At 37.5% G+C, this 22,448-nt stretch overlaps 1 protein-coding gene across 1 annotated transcript; it reads right to left on the bottom strand.

The window, feature by feature from the left end:
- Positions 1-609: 609 nt before the first annotated feature.
- Positions 610-4,055, bottom strand: LOC113299055. Its single transcript, XM_026547978.1, has 2 exons — positions 1,094-4,055; positions 610-1,012 (listed from the first exon to the last, which is right to left on the bottom strand). Exons 1-2 carry the CDS (start codon positions 1,409-1,411, stop codon positions 707-709), a joined length of 624 nt encoding a protein of 207 aa, XP_026403763.1. The 5' UTR covers positions 1,412-4,055; the 3' UTR covers positions 610-706.
- Between the last annotated feature and the right edge of the window lie 18,393 nt (positions 4,056-22,448).

The following is a 22,448-nucleotide window of genomic DNA, read 5'->3' as shown; positions in this document are numbered from 1 at the left end:
ATTTGCGGTTGTTGGGATTTGCGGTACGCCCGTAAAAGAACTCTTTAACTCTCTTCCAAAACATTGAATAGATTTCATTCGGACGTTCACGGAACTATTAGCAAAGGATTTAACGAGACACAAATCTTCAAACGGTTACCATTCCATTTTCTAGGCTAAGTGTGTGATATGAGAGTGGCTGAAAGAGGTTGTCCTTATATAGATAAGGACTCAACGGCTATTTTTTTCAAATTCAAATCAAACAATCGGATTTTATGTATGTCCACATAAACCGATTGTGTCCTTACAAAATCATATAAATTGTGCCTCTCAACAATCGGGATGTTCTAAAAGTTACATAACTTTTCTTCTTAGCAATCGGGCTACATATTGGTTGATGAAAACCGATTCTTGGCTTCAAAAGTTATAGGAATTTTCTTCATCACAATCGGGTTTTATAAAGGTAAATGTAAACCGATTCTGAAACTGAACCTCTGGGAAATTGTCAGAATCGGATTACTATATGTAAACCGATTCTGACAGAAAAAATGCTAGAATCCCCCTTTTTTTCCACACACATTAAGTCATTCATAAACTAGAAACCAGATTAAGTCATTCATAGACTAGGAGTGTAGCCAAACATAATTCGACAATAAGTTTAAGACAAGACATAAGTTTTGACTCCGTAATTATCCATACTTAAAGACATAAACATGAATATAATCATTCATTCATGAACGGGACGACTATGTCCACCGCGTCCTCGTTTCCTAGGTTGGGCGCTGCTCGATGCACCTTCAGACATCTTTTTGGTAGGGGCTCTCTTTCTCTTCTTCTTTGGCTCCTCCTCCTCCTCATCATCCTCCTCATCATCCTCCTCATCATCCTCCTCTTCCTGCTCCCCAAACTTTGCACCAGCTTCTACATTTTCGAGACCGTTCAATTCATCAATTAGCTTTTCATTGGCCTTCACATTTTTCCCTTCCCTGATTTCTAGCTTTGCCCGGGTTACCAAGTATTCGACTCGTCTTCTCTGTTTCAATTTCAAATAACAAACATTCAATATATAATGCAAAAATCATTAACAAAATCGTAATTGAGTAACAATACGCACCAAGTATTGGAGAGCCGTATCTTTGTCCTCTATCATGGGCCTCTCATCTACTCGTATCACTCGAGTATGTGAAACATTGAGGTACCACGGCATGTAACCCGGAATTGCCTCGTCATCTGTTCGAGATGGACCAACCAAAGGATATTTGTGAAATGCTCTGTTATCCCAATAATCACATGATGGGAAAGGCCGGTGAACAATGACAGTATCACTGTCATGTACTTTGGTTTTTGTCTCATTGAATTTGAAATCCTTGTGCGCCTTTTGGATTTTTTGTATGTAACCGCATTGTCTTGCGACTCTCGACGGGTTGTACATTACATATCCTCTTGGGTGAAATAAAGGCCCATGATATTCACCTTGCTATGGGCACCCAACCTTCTTTCCTTTTCCTTTAGCCAAAGCCTCCTTGTAAGGATCAAAGACAACATCCTTCGTCGTCAAGTTGTCTAACTGCGTCTCAAATTCAAATAATCCATTCTTTGTTTCTTCGGCTTACTTCTGTAGGTGTACTTGTTTCCATACTGTTGTCCGTCCCAATCCTTGTTCTCAAAAGTCCTTTTAGCAAATATTGGGAAGTGAAAATATATCCACGCCTGCAGAAAAGCCATATTCCCTCCGAGTTGGTTCCTTTGAGCCCTAGAAGCCTTTCTCAACTGCGTCAAAGAGTGTGCAAGGATGGCAGTGCCCCAAGAGTAGTCATGTATCTTGTCAAATAGTTGCAACAGTTGGATAAAGTTGGCGTTAACACGGGCACCAGAAACGTCGAGGAAGATAACAGCTCCAAGGATATAGAGGACATACGCATTGGCCGTTGCGATGATACGTTGCGGCGTCACCGCTTTTTGATAGGTCGGTAGACCGACTTTGTTTTACCGCAAGCGCACGGTGTCAAAAATAACACACAATAGCAAGCACGGATCATTCCCTCAAGGAATGCGGAAACTACTACTAATTAATATCAAAATCTAACTAACCAAAATTCAATATTTGAGAGATTGTTATGCTAAGAAAATAAATTAACAGGTAAATAAAGCAATTGTATAAAGATTGTAATCAAGAATATGGAAGTATTAGGGCTATGGAATCCGTTGTAAGATATGTTTACTTATGCTCTATCACAGGGTCTCAAATTTACTAGTGCGAAGTTGCAAATCTAGCAACTAACACACGGAAGATATTTCATTAAGGATTTATAGGAAAGAGTTGTCATAAAAGATTGTTTGTTCTCAACCTAGAAGATAGACATCCCTAGTACTAAGTATACATGACATACATAGTTTTGGAATAATCATAAAACAATCAATAACAAGGTTCAATGAGTATTTCTATCAACCTAACAATAGCCTATACCTGGCATAGAATATGAGAAATTGAATAGAAGATAAATCATTGTAGAGAAACTCAAACAAATGACATTAAGCTCAAAGTTGTAGAAACCCTTGTTTTAGAACATGAGTAAATTAAACCTACAAGTTCATCCTTCACCCTAACAAGATATTTAGCTAGACATGGTTTTCTTAAAAGCCATCAAAAATGATATAGATAATAACAAGTAAAGCATCGCAAAAGTAAGAAAACTTAAACCTAGTTTCTTCCCTGTGTAAACGGCTTCCCCTGATTCTCTGTTCACAGATGTATATAAAGGCGCTATAGAAAAGCTAATATGGACCCAGCTGATAGTCGCCAGGCCCAATCCAAGCACCAGCTTCAGTTTCCAAATTTAGGCATTACCGACGTCCAGCTACTGCACCATTTTCTACTTTCTGTCCTCCTAATTCTCGGCCACCAGCACCAGTTCCATATCTAGCCACATCATCTCACTTTCTTTCTCCATTCACTGACTATCCAATCATCTTCTTTGCAGCATAATAAAATTAGCCAACACACGGACCCCAACTTCACTTTCCATCTTCAAACATTCACTGTTACAGACCATACAACCAGTACAGCTAGCACAATCTCTTCTTCTCCCTGTTCTCTTCATGGTATTCCATCCACAACTTACCCTGGAAACACCATCGCTGACTGCACTAATTTCTGCCACCCTGAACAATAAGAACTGCAGTCACTTTGTCTAAGAACACAACAGCAATGACAATCCCCAACAACACTTCTTTTCATTCTCTGACCTTCTAACAATCTGTTCTTATGTCTTCTCAGGCCTTCATCCACTGATCACAACACTAGGCGTTCTTAAAACCAACAGTAGACATTAACGGCAGCAAATCAAGTCTTGAGTTTGCCTTTCCGGCACAAAATCCTGTCCATATTAAGCCTAACTCGAACTCAAGTCAGCACATTTCCTTGTTTCGTTCAAACCCAGACGAGCTCAACGATTCTTCTCAAGAGCAATCGAAATCTTAACCTAACAGTTCCTTCTATAGTTGATGCTTCTCTGATTTCTTGACTGAATCCAGTTACAGCGATTCAGCACCTGACAAACCCCAATTTATCACCCCATACTGCAGCCACGAATCAACAACATCATTTATCACCACCACTGCCATCAATGGACGAAACCCTCAATTCAGACCTCATCACACAGATTCGAGTAGTTACCATCTTTTCATTTTCTTCATTCGATTCAACCACTTCTAACCATCTCCATTCAATTCCCATTAACAACAGTCTCCATCTATTTTGCATATCTCAGATCCCCTTTCTGTTCATTCACAAATTAACCCATTGTTTCTCAATTGACTATCATTACAAACTTTCATCACCAGCTCCTTATCTGACTTGAACTCGAAACCCTTGATCTCATAGAAACAACTGCTTGATTTGAAGACCTGAAAATCTCTCCTTTTGCTGCTCAAATTTCCTCATTTCTCTTTGATGAGAACAAACGAAATGTGGACTAGAACTAGCCACGTCTCACTGTTCCTCCTTAGCCACTAGTGGGTTTGAGGTGCTTGGGCCTTGAAACAGAAAATGAAGACTTTTCTTTCACCAACTCTTGGCCGTGAGATGGCTTGAGTTGTGCTTCGAGTCGAAACACCTCTTTATCTTGTAACTTGGCCATATATCCATCGGGTGAATGGATTTCAGTTGTAATTCCTGCAAAAGTCTTAAAACAATATTATTAGAAATTAACCAGACCTAGCCAATGTAAATATGGGCGTAAAAATGTAGTACTTACGTACTTATCAGATATCCCCACACTTATATTTTGCTAGTCCCGAGCAAAATAAGAAAAATTTATATCCGCTACACAACTGGATATGGAGAGACGTCTGCTAAACAGCAAGATGGGACCACTAAACAGTGGTTGAGAAATGTCCGCTAAACAGCTAGACCAAACCACTAAATAGTGGTGTAAAGAAGTCTGCTAAACAACAAGACTCATGATCAGAATGACTCACTCATAATCAGAATGGCCCGCTCAACAGCTGGTCATGTCGTGCAAAAGAAAATTTGTAAGACCCGCTCAACAACTGGTCATATCATATTTTTTTTTTTTGAAATTTCTAATTAATGTGAATACCTAGCACAAATTTGTATACTTAACCACTCCCTCACACTTAAATCTTACATTGTCCTCAATGTAAATTGAGTCATTCAAAGTAAAATTTAAGGTGAAAATTTTCTAATATGCAATAGGCAAAAAAAAAAAAAGATAAGAGTAAAGAAAACAAATCTGATGGGTTGACTCCCACGAAGCGAATGATATTTGTTCCCTGCTTGCGCCAGCAAGTAATCTCAAAAAAATAACCGAAGATGATACACAACAGCAACCTGCCAAGCATATAGATAAATTATGAAAAGTTGGGGATCAACCCAAAATATCAGTTTAGCTGTGAACATGAACCTGCAAACACTATCAACACCCCGAAAAATATGTGAATCCATAAATAACTCACTCCCATAAACAACAAGTTCAGAATGTCTACTAGTTTTGATTCCCAGTGGAGACTCCCAATTAGATTTTAGATCAGCTGAAATATTGTCAGCGGATTCACTAAATATCATAAGGAACAATGCATTACCAATGTCAACGAGCACAAGATCACATGACTTGGCAAAAGGAGCTGAGCAAACAATTTTCGTTTCTAATTTGTTATTGTGAGTTACCTGACCAGTATCCATATGTTCCACACTTACACAAGCATCTTGACAACTACTACTAGTCTCACAAACAACTAGTTCGCCAGGCTCAGCAAAGTAAGATGAGCAAATATATGATGATTCAGTTTTTGTTAACTCCTTATAACCTGCAAAGTTTTTAGACCTGTTTTCGAGATTCTCATTGTAACAGTGAGTATAATCATTCACACTATCAACCATGCATACATGTTCACAGGTTTCAGAAATTGAAGTTGAATTCAAAAGCTTAAACACATTTATCTCCATTTTCATATTTCCAAAAGTAAGCTCCATGATTCCATTTCGACAATTGATAACCGCATTCGAGGTAGCCAAAAAAAGTCTACCTAAGATGACAAGAATCTGCACATTAGGATTAGAAACAGGCTGTGTATGCAAAACAATAAAATCAACGGGATAAACAAAACTTTCAACCTGTATAAGAACATCCTCTACCACCCCCTAGGGATTTTAATGGACCTATCAACCAAATGGAGGGTAACTTTAATGGGTTTTAAAGCACCAAGTTCTAATTGCACATACACAGAATATGGCAAGAGATTCACACTGGCCCCTAAATCTAACAACGCATGTTCAATCCTATGTTCTCCTATAGTGCAAGCAATCGTAGGACAACCTGGATCCTTAAATTTGGGTGGAGTTTTTTGGGTTATAATCGAGCTTACCAGTTCATTAAGGAAAGCTTTCTTATGTACATTCAATTTTCGTTTCACAGTGCACATATCTCTTAGAAACTTGGCGTAAGAAGGAATTTGTTTAATGGCATCTAAGAGGGGAATGTTGACTTTAACCTGTTTAAATACTTCTAAGATGTCATTAAGACTAGTTCCTTTTTTACGAGTTAGTAATACTTGAGGAAAAGGTGCACGAGGAACATAAGAAATTTCAGAATTACCTTTCTCGGTTTCTTTTTGTGTTGGAGTAACCTGTGTAATAGCAGGCGGGCTCCTATCTTGCACATTATCCTCGGCATCACTAACATGATTATCAATGACCCGTCCACTTCTGAGAGTAGTGACAGCCTAGACATGATGAGTCGGCTTACCACCATATGTGCTTACCTCAAAAGAACCCTTGGGGTCAAGCTGTATTTGACTCGGGAACCAATCCTTGTCTCGCTCATTCAACTGGTTAGTAATATGACCTAGTTGTTGCTCTAAGTTTTCCATAGATCTTTGAGTAGCCTGCATAAACAAACTCATACTTTCTTCCAAAGTAGAAATTCTTTGGTTAGAAAAATCATTAGTAATAGGAGATGTATGTGTAATTGACTCAACAAGCTTACTTTTAGCATTTCTTTCTAACAACTCAAGTCTTCGTGACACAACAACAATCTTGGCCTCAGAGTCTAAGTCACTATCAACTCTATAAACCCCTTTGCTACTAGTCATTATGGGATCTCTAGCCTCACACTCTTGGGTTTTTCCGGCTACTTCATGCAAAAACTTATAACCTTCTTCGGCAATCTTATCAGGGAAATTACCGCCACAAAGTAATTCTACCATAGTGAGTGTTTTGAAATCTAATCCCTCATATATAATCAATGTGAGCCTAGGAGTATCAAATCCATGGTGTGGACATTATAGCAAGAGATCATGAAACCTCTCTAAATAATCATAAAGAGATTCTCCTTCTTGTTGCGGAAAACTATTCAACTTTTGACATATAGCAATAGTTTTATGCCTAGGAAAGAATTTATACAAGAATAAATTAATCATGCCATCCCAAGTACTAACTGATGAAGGAGCTAATGCATTTAACCATGATTTTGCCTTATCCTTTAAGCAAAAAGGGAACAAACTAAGTCTAAGATAATCATCAGCTAAGTCCTTAAATTTCATCGTACCACACAATTCTTCAAAATCTCTAATGTGGTAGTAAGGATTTTCATTCTCCTTACCGTAGAATTTAGGAAGTCCTTGAATGGTGCTTGCTCTAATCTCATAGGTTGTTGTGGTGGTAGGCAAAACAATACATGAGAGTTGAGAGACTCTAGTTGGGTACATATAGTCTCTCAAACTTTTAACCGGAGGGTTCGTACCCTCATCATCTATTCTCGTCATGTATAAAGGGTTACTTTAACAAGGCGAATAATTGTTCTCTATCCCAACTACTTGGTAGATCTTGCATATGCTATCAAAATGCAGAATTCAGTCTAAACTCACCTTGCAAAGCTTTACGAAAGACTTACTTTTCTGCCTGTTTTGGAGAGATTACAACTGTGCTCTTCAATCTAAGGTACCTAAAGATAATCAAACAAGCTACGTAAAAAGGAACTAAAAGAAATCTAAAAAAAAAAAAAAAACGAAAATAAACTATGTAAAGAAAATAAAAACTAAACTACGACTAGAAAATCAATGATATCAATCAGTGAGTACTTTACAGCCACTCCCCGGCAGCGGCGCCAAAAACTTGATAGGTCGGTAGACTGACTTTGTTTTACCGCAAGTGCACGGTGTCAAAAATAACAATAGCAAGCATGGTTCGTTCCCTTAAGGAGTGCGGAAACTACTACTAATTAATATCAAGACCCAACTAACCAAAATTCAATATTTGAGAGATTGTTATGCTAAGAAAATAAATTAACAGGTAAATAAAGCAATTGTATAAAGATTGTAATCAAGAATATGGAAGTATTAGGGCTATGAAATCTGTTGTGAGCTATGTTTACTTATGCTCTATCACATGGTCTCAAATTTACTTGTGCGAAGTTGCAAATCTAGCAACTAACACACGGAAGATATTTCGTTAAGGATTTATAGGAAAGAGTTATCATAAAAGTTTGTTTGTTCTCAACCTAGAAGATAGACATCCATAGTACTAAGTATACATGACATACACAGTCTTGGAATAATCATATTTTTTTTTTGCTAGGTCAAAAAAGTTTATTAAGCAAAAAAACGTAATTACAAGAATTATAAGATGAGAGGCACAAGGCCTCCCCACACCCATAAACCAAAGGGGTGAAAAACAACAAAATAACTAACAAAAAATAAGCAACAAAGCCCGAAAAAAATAACAAGAAAAACTAACAAAGGAAAACATTAAGAGTTTCCACCCCATCCTTTGTTCTTATTATTCTTCTTTGGAGTTTGCATTTTTTTTAATTGGTCTTGTATTTCCTTGCAATACTCCTTGCGAAAAGATAAATCTTTCACAAACTGTTGTTGAATATCAAATTTCGTTATTGTAAGAAGAACTTCATGCTCCTCTTTAGATAAATGCACCTCTCTATTAGTACTCAAAACTTTATGCAGTTGCAGCCTTGCATTGTGCTCAGCAATATTCGAACTACCTTTAGATTTTGCCTTGGCACACAGTCTTGGAATAATCATAAAACAATCAATAACAAGGTTCAATGAGTATTTCTATCAACCTAACAATAGCCTATACCTGGCATAGAATATGAGAAATTGAATAGAAGATAAATCATTGTAGAGAAACTCAAACAAATGACATTAAGTTCAAAGTTGTAGAAACCCTTGTTTTAGAACATGGGTAAATTAAACCTACAAGTTCATCCTTCACCCTAACAAGATATTTAGCTAGACATGGTTTTCTTAAAAGCCATCAAAAATGATATAGATAATAACAAGTAAAGCATCGCAAAAGTAAGAAAACTTAAACCTAGTTTCTTCCCTGTGTAAACGGCTTCCCCCGATTCTCTGTTCACAGATGTATATAAAGGCGCTATAGAAAAGCTAATCTGGACCCAGCTGATAGTCGCCAGGCCCAATCCAAGCACCAGCCTCAGTTTCCAAATTTAGGCATTACCGACATCCAGCCACTGCACCATTTTCTGCTTTCTGTCCTCCTAATTCTCGGCCACCAGCACCAGTTCCCATATCTAGCCACATCATCTCACTTTCTTTCTCCATTCACTGACTATCCAATCATCTTCTTTGCAGCATAATAAAATTAGCCAACACTCGGACCCCAACTTCACTTTCCATCTTCAAACATTCACTGTTACAGACCATACAACCAGTACAGCTAGCACAATCTCTTCTTCTCTCTGTTCTCTTCATGGTATTCCATCCACAACTTACCTTGGAAACACCATCGCTGACTGCACTAATTTCTGCCACCCTGAACAATAAGAACTGCAGTCACTTTGTCTAAGAACACAACAGCAATGACAATCCCCAACAACACTTCTTTTCATTCTCTGACCTTCTAAACAATCTGTTCTTATGTCTTCTCAGGCCTTCATCCACTGATCACAACACTAGGCGTTCTTAAAACCAACAGTAGACATTAACGGCAGCAAATCAAGTCTCGAGTTTGCCTTTCCGGCACAAAATCCTGTCCATATTAAGCCTAACTCGAACTCAAGTCAGCACATTTCCTTGTTTCGTTCAAACCCAGACGAGCTCAACGATTCTTCTCAAGAGCAATCGAAATCTTAACCTAACAGTTCCTTCTATAGTTGATGCTTCTCTGATTTCTTGACTGAATCCAGTTACAGCGATTCAGCACCTGACAAACCCCAATTTATCACCCATACTGCAGCCACGAATCAACAACATCATTTATCACCACCACTGCCATCAATGGACGAAACCCTCAATTCAGACCTCATCACACAGATTCGAGTAGTTACCATCTTTTCATTTTCTTTCATTCGATTCAACCACTTCTAACCATCTCCATTCAATTCCCATTAACAGCAGTCTCCATCTATTTTGCATATCTCAGATCCCCTTTCTGTTCATTCACAAATTAACCCATTGTTTCTCAATTGACTATCATTACAAACTTTCATCACCAGCTCCTTATCTGACTTGAACTCGAAACCCTTGATCTCATAGAAACAACTGCTTGATTTGAAGACCTGAAAATCTCTCCTTTTGCTGCTCAAATTTCCTCATTTCTCTTTGATGAGAACAAACGAAATGTGGAGTAGAACTAGCCACGTCTCACTGTTCCTCCTTAGCCACTAGTGGGTTTGAGGTGCTTGGGTCTTGAAACAGAAAATGAAGACTTTTCTTTCACTAACTCTTGGCCGTGAGATGGCTTGAGTTGTGCTTTGAGTAGAAACACCTCTTTATCTTGTAACTTGGCCATATATCCATCGGGTGAATGGATTTCACTTGTAATTCCTGCAAAAGTCTTAAAACAATATTATTAGAAATTAACCGGACATAGCCAATGTAATATGGGCGTAAAAATGTAGCACTTACGTGCTTATCACTTTTCCCTCATGACAAAACTTCTTTGTTCCCATAAAGTTGCTCCTCGGCTTAGAGAGATGGAATATCCTCTGTTTTGCCTTGCCTACTAGCATCTCCTTCTTGGTCTTCTCCTCATCTCATTGGAACACTTCCTTGTTCCACGCATAAATCTTGTCCCAATTAAGCTCTTGCGCGTAATCTTTGTGCTTCACGGCTTTACCTTCTATGCTTACCCCGGTAATGAACTTCGCATCATTTGGATTTATCGTCATTTCTCCAAACGGAAGATGTAAAGATATGTTTCCCCGTAGTATCTCTCGGCAAAGGCGGAACAAAGAGGTCTATCATAAGTAAGGTGGCTCAAATTGTTGACCACAGAAAGCAACCCCGTAGAATTGACTAGATCGACCACTTCCGGAACTTCTCCCTTGCTTAATTCATCACCTATAAGTGGCCACTGCCTCATCTTACTCACTGACGTTCCAGGCTTCATAAGACGAACATTATGCTTGTGATCCTATAAAACCAAACAACCATGATGGACAATAATCAAAACACTACACGGATAATAATGTTTACATTACATGGCACAAGGTTTAGGTACTTACTATGGTATTGTAGACGAAGCCGGCCCAACTGCCTTTGTAACCCCATAACACATTTCCCCCATCAGCTGGTATCCCTAAAGGTGGATCATCAAGGCCGCGAGCAAGCATCTTCAGATCGTCGGGCATGTGGTCACCTTTCTTCTTCTTTGGAACTTCTTTCTTCTGACCTTTTCCTTTAGGGTCTCCTTCTTATTCTTGAACGACTTCTCTTATCTCTTTATCACCTTCCTCGTCACCTTCTTCTTCATCACTTTCACTCTCATCTTTCTTGCCACTGGCATCTTCCTTGCCACGTTCTTGTTCAGTATGTGTATCAGAATCAGGTTCTTCATGTGTTTGTTGCTCCGCTCGAGGTGGTGGGTCATTGATGCTGATCCCTTTGGATTTACTCCCTGTGCCCCTTCGGTGGGAAGCATTCAAATTTTGACCGTCTTTTCGACGAGGTCCCAAAGGCTTAGGAGTAGCATGGTCATGTTTCTTTTTATATTTCTTTTCGGCTTGATTTTTTTGCCTGTAGAATACGGATTTAAGCAACAAAAAACAATGGAATATGATGCATTTTTAAAGTCAGGGTATATAATCGGTTTACTCGATATACATATGAAATCCGATTCCAAACATATAAAATTAACAATCGTATTTTTACAAGTGCTAGTGTGAACCGATTCATGAAATCGGTTTACTCGATATACATATAAATTCCGTTTCTAAAATTAACAATCGATTTTTGTTAAGACATATGTAATCCGATTCCAACAAAATAAGATCCAGGAAGATTGGCAACAACAATCGGGCTATTTATACACTAACGTTCCCCGATTCTTTTTCACATGCAGAACAATCGGACTATAAGTTTATGAACATAATCTGTTTCTAATAAGAATCGGGTTACTTCGTGACTAACGTAATCCAATTCTCTAAACACTGGAATTTTTGGATTTCAAAATTCTCGATTTCTAACCTAAAGCATGTTACTAAAACCTAGTTTAGAGGATTGGGTTGATAGAAAAGTACCTGATTCGACCCATTTCTTCCTCCTGTGCGATACGAGAGGCTTGGGATTGTTCTTGCACTTCCCTCGTTCTATTTCAAATCGCTTCAACAAGCCCGGGATTGTCGTCACTAGAATGATTCATGTTAGTAGCATACTTAGTTCTTGGTTTCGACATTTTATGGAAGAAAGAAAACGATTAATCGTTTTTGAATCGTCGATCATCGACAATTTTTGGTTTCAAAAAAATGAAAAAAGAGGGAGTGGAGGAGATGAATCGGTTTTTATGTTAGACATAAATGTTAGACATAACTGATTTTTGTTAGTTAGGTTTATTAAGGATTGATGGGGATAATTTAGTAATATTAATATTTTTTGAGGGTAATTTTGGTAGTTCACATAAATATTAGACACCCCTTATCATTGTGAATTGGATAGATGAAGTAATCTATAGGCCCCAATCAAGTGGCGTAGGCCCCAATTTAGCCAGGTTATTTTGGCCCATCAACTTATTTTTTGAAATAAACCTACATAAAGAACCTGACCTCCGAAGGTAAAAGAAAAGTAAAAATAAACTACTCAAACAAACTTATAAATAAGTAGGACCAATATAGCCAATCTCGACCAAGACGAGTTCTAAATCTCGGCGAGATGAGATTCTACTGATAAACTCGCCGAGACGGCCGAGATCTCGCCAAGACAAGCTTAACATATGAAAATTTAGTAATAAAAATCATATTCAACTTTCAAAAACTCAATTTATTTTTACTGTTCTTAAAAATTAGTATTGTTTCTTTATATTTTACAAGCAACATATGTAATGTGTGCAAAATACTTGGCATATATATATATTATATATATATATATATATATATATTAGGTATTAAATTAAAAAATAAGGGTTTCAGAATTTCACCGAGATAAAATTGTCTCAGTATATCTTGGATCATCTGAGACAAGACCGAGACCCGGGATTCACTACATTGCGTAAGACATCTCCTTCCACCCTCATTACATTTTGAATATGGTGGATCAAAGCACCGTTGTCCTTCTATAGATGTGGCACCCCATTTCGCTAGGGTATCTGCACAAGCATAACTTTTTCTAAATATGAGAAAATATGGATTGAATCATATCAAGAAATTTAAAACAATTTTCCACAACACCTGAAACCTCCAACCAAAGACTTGTTCCTCAATATTAATATGACACTTATAGAGTCGTACTTAAACCAAATCTTCTTTATATTCCTTGCTTTAGCTATATTAAAAGCATGGATATCGCCCCCAAAAATTTGCATTAAATACTTATCAAAACTGACAGGATGAGCCATGATGAGAGTCGTTTACTCAACAAAATATAAGATGTTTCCCACTAATTAACAAGTAATAAAGCGGTAATAAGGATCGTTCCCACGAGGAGTAATGCAATTGATATGTTATCTAAATCAGCGAGGATATAAAAGAAGGATAAAAAGGATAATAAGATAAAGAGGATGACGATTAAGAAATCCTTCGCCGTTACTAACCGTTAACTCAACAGTGTACCCGTTTATCTCTTGTTAGAATCAATTGTCACCAACCGTAGAATAGCAGGTACGCTTAGCTATCCTCAAAATTCCTGTTGTCACTGGATACGGAAGCGCTCGACTACCAGATTCTATCCAACTGAGCCGTCCTGAGGTACGCGTACAAGGTGTAACTCAACCGAATGCTTTAGGGTTTGTGAATTTAGGTTGATCCCAGCAGTTAAACTCGGTACGCTCGGTCCACTTACTGGTGTTGTCTTTACTCGCAATTGCTCCACAGAATCCCTCTGCAAGGTCTCGCGATTTCTACTTGTGTAGGAGATAAACGAGAATTACGGATCGCTCAAATCTCTACTAGCATTAGAATGATTAATTGACTAATCTAATTGCGCACCCAAACCAATCTAAGAATCAATCATAAACCTTCCATATAGTAAAAACAATCCATAATGATTAACTTTAAAACTCGAAATAAACTTGTAAATAATTGAGCTTCACAATTAGAACTTTGAATTCATCCTTAATAATCAAAAGAACATAGCAAAGAGATAGTTCTCCTCCCCCCACCCCCACCCCCACAAGAGGGAGAAAAACGGTGAGTACAAGATATTCCAAATTTTATCTAAGCTTCCCTATATATAGAATTTTATAACCTCCTCTTGAAGAAACTAGGAAACCTAGCTAAGAAAGGAAAGTACGCCTCCTGTGTCCCGTGCATCACATCTCATGCAAAGTGCTTGCCAAACTCGCCACAATTCCTAGCACAACTCACGGCCAAGGCTGGTCACCAAAGTCGTCAAAATCCCCAACAAAGAAGTCAGGTCCAAGGCTGCTTGTGTATGGCAGAAGCCCAGCCCATTTCTCGTTATTGGCTTGTCAGTTTTGCACTGACAGCCTGTTTTCAATCCATCTTTCCTTCGGACTCATATTCCCGTGAATTCTCTTTACTCCCTGTGATTGTATAAGATGGGGAAAATACCACCGTAGGTTCGCCTGTGTTCTGCTACGACAAAAAAAACTCCACCGTAAGCCTCCCTGCCTTTTCGAACGGTTGGAACATCACCGTAGAAAATCCTTGAACTCCAAAATCTTTTACTTCTCGACTTCTCTGACAGACTCAAATCCCTGGCTTGCTGCGCCATCGACTACCAGCAGCACCTCCATCTCTGCCAAGATCACCGTCCCACCATTAACCACAGCGACACCTTCTCCATCAATCCAGATTTATCTCGAGCGCAGCAACCACAGACCACCAGCTCCAAACTCGTTCCATTCGGCTCAATGGCAGCAACACTCAATCAACATCTTCACTGACTCGGAGCTAAACCGTTCCCTCTTTATTTCATGTCACACAGTCAACCACCATCAATACTGCCATCGATAATTATCACAGCGTCATACTCTTTGTAAGCCAGTATATATCCTTCCCTAAGATTCGAGCCTTCTTCTCTGCATCTCTCACTTCATCAGCATCTGACAACAGCCTCAATCCCCAACAAAACTCCATCACCGATTCATCACAGCCATCATATACTGCAGCAAACTCTCCTCCCTTTCGACTTCGAACTCAGAACTTCCTGAACCTGCCATCATTCTCATCGCTGTCTTGACTTGAGCTCATTATATCTTTCTTCGACATCCACAGAAGCAACTCAAGTCCACTGCCGTCACCGATATCAAATACCAATGGCAGTAGCGATCAAGAGTCCAGACTCCACATTTCTTTTCTCGACTACCGTCCACGAAATCCCTTCTTCATACCATCTAACCACAGAGTCCATTCAACATCACAAACTCGTGTTACTTCTCCATCTCCGCGATCAACGAACATCCACAGTACAACTGCATTTTCATCTTTGCTGACTGTGAGAAGAGTTTTTGACGGACTTTTGGCTGGCAGTGCTAAGCTTGGTCGACGGCAACAGGTTCAACGGAAACGATAACCCATCTCTGCTTACGAACCGGTGATCAAGGAAATGTTCCTGATTCTCTGCTCGTGCATTTGGGTTTCAATGGAAACCTAATTTTTCTCTCCTTCTCAGATGCACATGCTAGCACTACTAGCTTACACGTACAATCACCTTTTCTTCCACCGAGTGCACCAATTAAATAAGCACGACTATTGTCGTGTTAAGGCCATGACTTATGGCCAGCTTGGCCCAGCACCCACTACTGCCATCTCTTCTAAACACAATGTTGTTGTTTCCAGAGAGAATTAACAGGGGGTTAGTCGTGGGAGAGTTCGAGAGATTTTAATGTATTTAGGTTTTTTCCTGTTAGTTCTGGGGGAGTTTGAGGGAGTCTCTCCAAATCTCCGTTAGTCGTGGGGGAGTTTAGAGGAGTCTCCTAAACTCTCTAGAAAACACCTGTTAGTCGCTGGGGAGTTTAAAAAAAGCTCTTGAACTCCCTGTTAGTCATAAAACCCTACAATAATAGGGAGTTGGTTGCTTTGGGGAGTTCGAAGGAGTTTTTAGTGTATTTTGGTCTCACAACAAATCTCTCAAAAGAGTAGAGATTTGGGAAGGAGTTTGGTGCGTAGAAAACCATAGGAGAAAGAAGAGGAAACATTTTTTTCTAGGTATGTTTTTTTCTTCTTTGATCTCCATGATTGTTTATAATAGTTTGATTTGTGTACTATTTTGATTGTTTTTCATATCTTTGATCTCCATGATTGTTTATTTTGATTGTGTGTATAGTTTTTTTTTGTGGGTACTCTCTCTCTGTCAAAACCCTAATTTGTGGTTCAAAAGATCTTGGTAAGAAATTGCATGATTTGATTATAATGATATCTTTAAATTCAACCGTTAGAATATGATGAAATTTGAGTATTTCGTATTTTACCTTGTTATAGAAGTACAGTAAAATTTTCACGCGGATCAGGTCACGTTTGCTACTGCAAAGCTTGCACAATATATGACTATGGTCTGCTGAGTTTAAATCCCGAATAGGGGACTGATTCCTATTTATCTCATTCTCCGCTTATCGGACAAAGCTAAATTTTAGTATGATGTTTGTATATATGAAGGTTACCTATTGTAGAAATGTCATGAAGTTCTGATCACTTTAGGTACACCAAAGTGTGAGAAATCCGGAACTGAATTCTGTATGCACGTATTGAAAGTAGTCGGGTTCTGAGTAATGTATCCTTTTAATGAACCGTTGGAATGCTATGATTTTTGAGTGTGTTGTAAAATATTGAGTTGTAAGTGTACCATAAAAAATTTAAGAGGATCAGGTAAGTATTAGTACTGCAAAGATTGGACAATCTGAAACTATGTTTCGGTGAAACAAAATTCCTTTACAGCTATCTTCATAATTTGTTATGTCATCATGCATTAATTGGCTTGCTACTTTGCATGGGTGTCATTGAGAATCACTATCACTTGTTAAGTCATCTTATTTAGACACATACTTCTCTTATATTCTATATGCCAAAGTTCAATACAGTGGCGTACTTCATTCTGTATTGGCGTGTTTTAGCCAATTCATACAGTGCTTTTGTTATAATGATATCTTTATATTCAACCGTTGGAATATGATGAAATTTGAGTATGTCGTAGTTTACCTTGTTATAGAAGTACAGTAAAATGTTCACGCGGATCAGGTCACGTTTTCTACTGCAAAGCTTGCACAATATATGACTATGGTCTGCTGAGTTTAAATCCCGAATAGGGGACTGATTCCTATTTATCTCATTCTCCGCTTACCGGACAAAGCTGAAATTTTAGTATGATGTTTGTATATATGAAGGTTTCCTACTGTAGAAATTTCATGAAGTTCTGATCATTTTAGGTACACCAAAGTGTGAGAAATCCGGAACTGAATTCTGTATGCACGTATTGAAAGTAGTCGGGTTCTGAGTAATGTATCTTTTTAATGAACCGTTGGAATGCTATGATTTTTTGGTGTGTTGTGTAATATTGAGTTGTAAGTGTACCATACAAATTTCAAGAGGATCAGGTAAGTATTAGTACTACAAAGATTGGACAATCTGAAACTGTGTTTCGGTGAAACAGAATTCCTTTACAGCTATCTTCATAATTTGTTATGTCATCATGCATTAATTGGCTTGCTACTTTGCATGGGTGTCATTGAGAATCACTATCACTTGTTAAGTCCTCTTATTTAGACACATACTTCTCTTTTATTCTATATGCCAAAGTTCAATACAGTGGCGTACTTCATTCCGTATTGGCGTGTTTTAGCCAATTCATACGGTGCTTTTGTTGCAAGGAGTTGCTAAGGGATTTTCTTTGATTAACAATTTGGCTAAGTAGCTCTGCGTGTTAGTACTGTGTAATCTAGTATCACATTTTTTTATCATGTTTACATTAGACTATTTGGTGTTATTACTATCCTTGCTTTGTTAAGTTCTAGTATTAGTCTAAGTACTAATGTAGCTAACATGTCACACCATAGAATGGAAAAATCCAGCCAACCTGCTGAAAACAACAAGAAGAAAAAGAATGTTAGGAAGAATAAGAATACGGAACCGGAAACGGAAGTGACTACGAATTACAAACAATGGACAACTCGAGAGACTGAGAAATTATTGGAACTGTTGGTAGAAGCTACACTTGAGAAGAAGAAAGACACTAGTGGATGTTTTACTAAGAGAATAGTGGAAGAGGAGATACTTCCAAAACTTAACCAAGCATGTGGTTGTGACAAATCTTTTGAGAACTATAAAGGGAAACATAGATGGCTGAAGACTATATTTGGTCAATACCAGGATTTGTTTAAATCTTGTACTTCTGGATTCGGTTGGGATGATGCTAACAAGATGATTACTGGATCCGACGAGATGTGGAACAATTACTTTGAGGTATGTGTGTGTTACTTACTGAAAACTAAATTTGATATTTTTTTCTTCTATTTTGTGCAGAGTTCTAATTCATGCTTTATCCTTTATTTATTTTTTGTATGTTAACAGAGCCATCCAAACCAAACTAACTTAAGGGAAGATAATGGTAAAGACTATGGTGACTTTCTTATTGTTTTTGGGAATAAATGTGCTTCTGGAAAAGTTACAGTTGATCTTACCCATGAGGGTACAAGTGCTAGAACCTGTGATAAGGAAGATGAACAAGATGATTACTTCGATGTTGATTATACTCAACGAGAGCAATATGATAATACTTTTAACGTATCATACGTGGGATATGGCTTAGAGGAAAGTGATGAACAAGATAAAGATGAAACTCAAGATATGAACACAAAGAAAATTCCTGTCAGAAAAACGACACCAAAGAAAAGACCAAGGTGTGACATTGGTGACTCTTCTAAATCAACTAATCCTACTGGGCAGTCTGATTATCTAGAGAAATTGATTGCCAACAGTTCATCGATTGCTTCTTCTATTGATTTAATGCATGCTCTTGTTGCGAAAGAGAAAGAAGACCGCAAAATTGAAAAAGAAATGCGCAGAATTGATAAGGATAAGAAAGATAACCAAGTATGGGATCTTGTTTATGGCATGAATGAAATTTCTTTGGAAGATAAGCTGAAAGTAATTGAAATGCTGGACAACAATCACAAGAAGAACTTATTCATACGTTTTACTCCTGAAGAGAGAAAGTTGTGGATTGGTTCAAAGTTAAAAGCATAAACCTGTCATCTTTGCAAGTTTCTATTAGGTTTAATGGGCTTTTAGAGTTACAACATTTGATCGTTTTTCTTCATAACTATTAGTATTTAATTTTTCTTTTCTCCTAGTTGAGAACTTATTGTTATGGATTGATTGCTACTAATTTTTATGGGTTGACATCTTTATGGTTATTATGATTGAATTTATGAACTTTATATTCTATATGCTTATTTATATATACATATACTTTTATGCTTTTGAAATAATGATGATTCTAATAAAAAAAGTACTTTTATCATCTTTTTAGGTGAACATGTCTGATTTGGATTTATCTACTGATAGTGAAGATGAAGCCTTTGATATAGAAGAAGAAAGCAGTGATGATGAAGAGGTAAGCAACAATAATGAATTTGAACTATCCATATTTTTGAATATACTTTCAGCGGTGCATTCATGGTTGATGGATATAATCAAGCAATTGCAATACATACAAAGTCAGCGTACTGAAAGACCAATGAGACGCCCAGTTACTTTTTTTGGATATAACTATATAAGGAGAGTTTTGCGTCAAGACCCAGAAGACTTTCGAAGAAGTTATAGGATGTACCCTGATATTTTTCTAAAACTATGTTGTATCATTATAGAAACTACATCATTATGTGATACAAGATGTGTTTCTATTGAAGAAATGCTTGGTACATTTTTACTCGTTGTTGGCCAAAGTTCACGATATTGCACAGTACGTGACACATTTGGTCGCTCTCGGTGGACAGTTAGTAAAAACTTCAACATGATGTTGCGAGCTTTAAATTCTATAGCTCCGAGGATGATGGCTAAGCCAACAAGTGCAACTCCATTTAAAATTCGTGAGAGTACACGATTTTCTCCTTACTTTAAGGATTGCATTGGAGCTATGGACGGTACACATATCCCAACAATGGTAGAGAAAAGAAATGCATCCGTTTATCGGAATCGACATGGAATTACATCTCAAAATGTGTTAGCGGTTTGCAACTTCGACTTGGAGTTCATATATGTGCTCAGTGGATGGGAAGGGTCTGCTCATGATTCGAAAATACTTAACGACGCAATGACAAAAAGAAATGGACTGAAAATACCGCAGGGTAATTTTACTTTTATCTAATGTGAAGTTTTGAGTTTTTTGGTTAAGTTATATTCGGGTTCTACTTGACGAAGTTTTCTTTTTTTTTGTTTTATTCAGGTAAATATTACTTGGGGGATGGTGGTTTTGCAAACCGACGATATTGTTAAACACCATTTCGTGGCCAACGTTATCATTTGAAAGAATTTTCTGGTACGGGTAATCATGCGAAAAAGGCTGAAGAATTATTTAACATGCGTCATGCTTCTTTGAGGAATGTAGTTGAAAGATTGTTCGGTGTTGTGAAGTCTCGTTTCTTGATATTTAAGTCTCAACCTCCATTTCCGTATCAGGTGCAAGCAGAGATAATGACATCTTGTGCAGGACTACACAACTTCTTACGAAAAGAATGCCGTTCAGATAAGTTTCCGGTCGAGGAAGAGGAAGATAGCCATCCATCAACGCTTGTAAATGACGATGAAATTTTGACACAACAAACTCAAGAAAAACAATGTCAAGAAGCTAATGCATGGAGAAAGAGTATAGCGGATGATATGTGGGAAAATGTTCGTGAACAAAGGGAGTTAGAATTGTATGGAGACCGTTAAATTGAAGGGAAAATTTTTTATCTCGTTGCACAAAATAACATACTATTGATACAAAGATATGATCATTTTCATTTATTTTTTTCTTTTGATTAAAGATCAATGTTATTTGCAAATAAGGGTTTATTGTTTCTTAAAAGAGAATGAGTTAGGAGTGAACTCTCTTAAACTCCCCCAAACTCCCTCTAATAAACTCTCTCAAACTCCCTACACTCCCCCAAACTCCCTGAACTCAAAAACACAAAACTCTCTCAAACTCCCTACACTCTCTCAAACTCTCTCAAAATCCCTGAGATTTAAAATACACTCAACTCCCCCGAAATCAGTCGAGGACTAATCCCCTGTAAAATTCTCTTTTAGCTCCCGAACAACCAGCAACGTCTTTTGGTCTTTGAATCACTTCATTAGCTGACACGAGCTTCGATTGTACGATATGCCCACGTGATTGTCCGTAGTAGTTTCCATGCAATGATAATTCTGACTCTTTTGTGGTTAATTGGACGATTTCTTGTTCTTTTCGGTAATAAGCTCCAAAATTTCCATAAAATATAAAAGAAAGATAATAACACAATTTCACAAGAAAACTAGCTAAGAAAGTATAATCAATCGATACTTAAAGAAGTGTTTTTAAACACCTATCACGCCACAACACCCCAAAACCTGCTTGACCTGGATACCTAAAGAACTTTCTTTTATGTTAAATTGGATCCAACCATACAAAAAAAAAAACAAAGATGGGCTTTATCAACCAACACAACTTTGGCTTATTCAATATTTTTAGAATGATATTTTAGGGACCATGGTTTTTTTGGGGGACCATGGTCTTATTAGGCCAACCTCCCTATACTTATAAGGGGTGTCCCAAAATTAGGTAAATACCCATTTACCCTTTACTTTAATTTAAATTAAAACTAACTTAATAACTATATAAATCTAATCATATACATCTAATCTAAATGAATTTATTAACCAAAATCAAAATCAAAAGAGCAATCGAAAATTTTTAGTTTTAAAAAAAAAGGTTTATTCTCTTCTTCTTCTCTCTTTCCTTGACGTTCCTCGTTCGATTGAAAAATCCATCAATCTTTTTAATTCGTTTTTGGATAGGAAAATTGAGTAGAAATCATCAAAATATGGTTTAAATGGATGTTAAAGTGGCATGTTCGGTTAGGAATAGTTTTAAAAAAACTAGTTTTGTAACCGAACATTCTGAAACCAAGAACACGAAGAACACTTCGGTTATCACGAATTTAATTTTTCATAACCGAACTCCGAGTTCGGTTGGTTCGCAAAATATTCTAAAACTAGTTAGTAACCGAACTCTACCCATAATACAGAAAAAAATGTAACCGAACTGTGTTATTTTTCCTACTATGTTGAGTTATGATATAACCGAACTTTACCTACCTTGTTCGGTTGGTTCGCAAAATTTTTTAAAACTATCTAGTAACCGAACTCTACTTATATTCCAAAAAGAAATTTTTTTCCAATGTAACCGAACTGTGTTATTTTGCCTACTATGTTGAGTTTCAATTTAACTGAACTTGTTCCACTATGTTCGGTTTGTTCGCAAAAAATATTGACAAACCGAACTCTTCACTAATTGCATACATGTGGAGTTCGGTTAGATATGTTGTTGGGTTAAAGTTTGCG

Source organism: Papaver somniferum, chromosome 7, assembly GCF_003573695.1.
Source record: "Papaver somniferum cultivar HN1 chromosome 7, ASM357369v1, whole genome shotgun sequence".
NCBI classification, from domain to species: Eukaryota; Viridiplantae; Streptophyta; class Magnoliopsida; order Ranunculales; family Papaveraceae; genus Papaver; species Papaver somniferum.
This window is presented reverse-complemented; position numbering and strand designations above follow the sequence as displayed.

Coding starts and splice junctions, on each gene's coding strand:
- LOC113299055 (XM_026547978.1), bottom strand. CDS start 1,411: ATGTACAACCCGTCGAGAGTCGCAAGACAATGCGGTTACATACAAAAA. Junction 1,013..1,093: donor ATACGGCTCTCCAATACTTG/GTGCGTATTGTT, acceptor AAATTGAAACAG/AGAAGACGAGTCGAATACTT.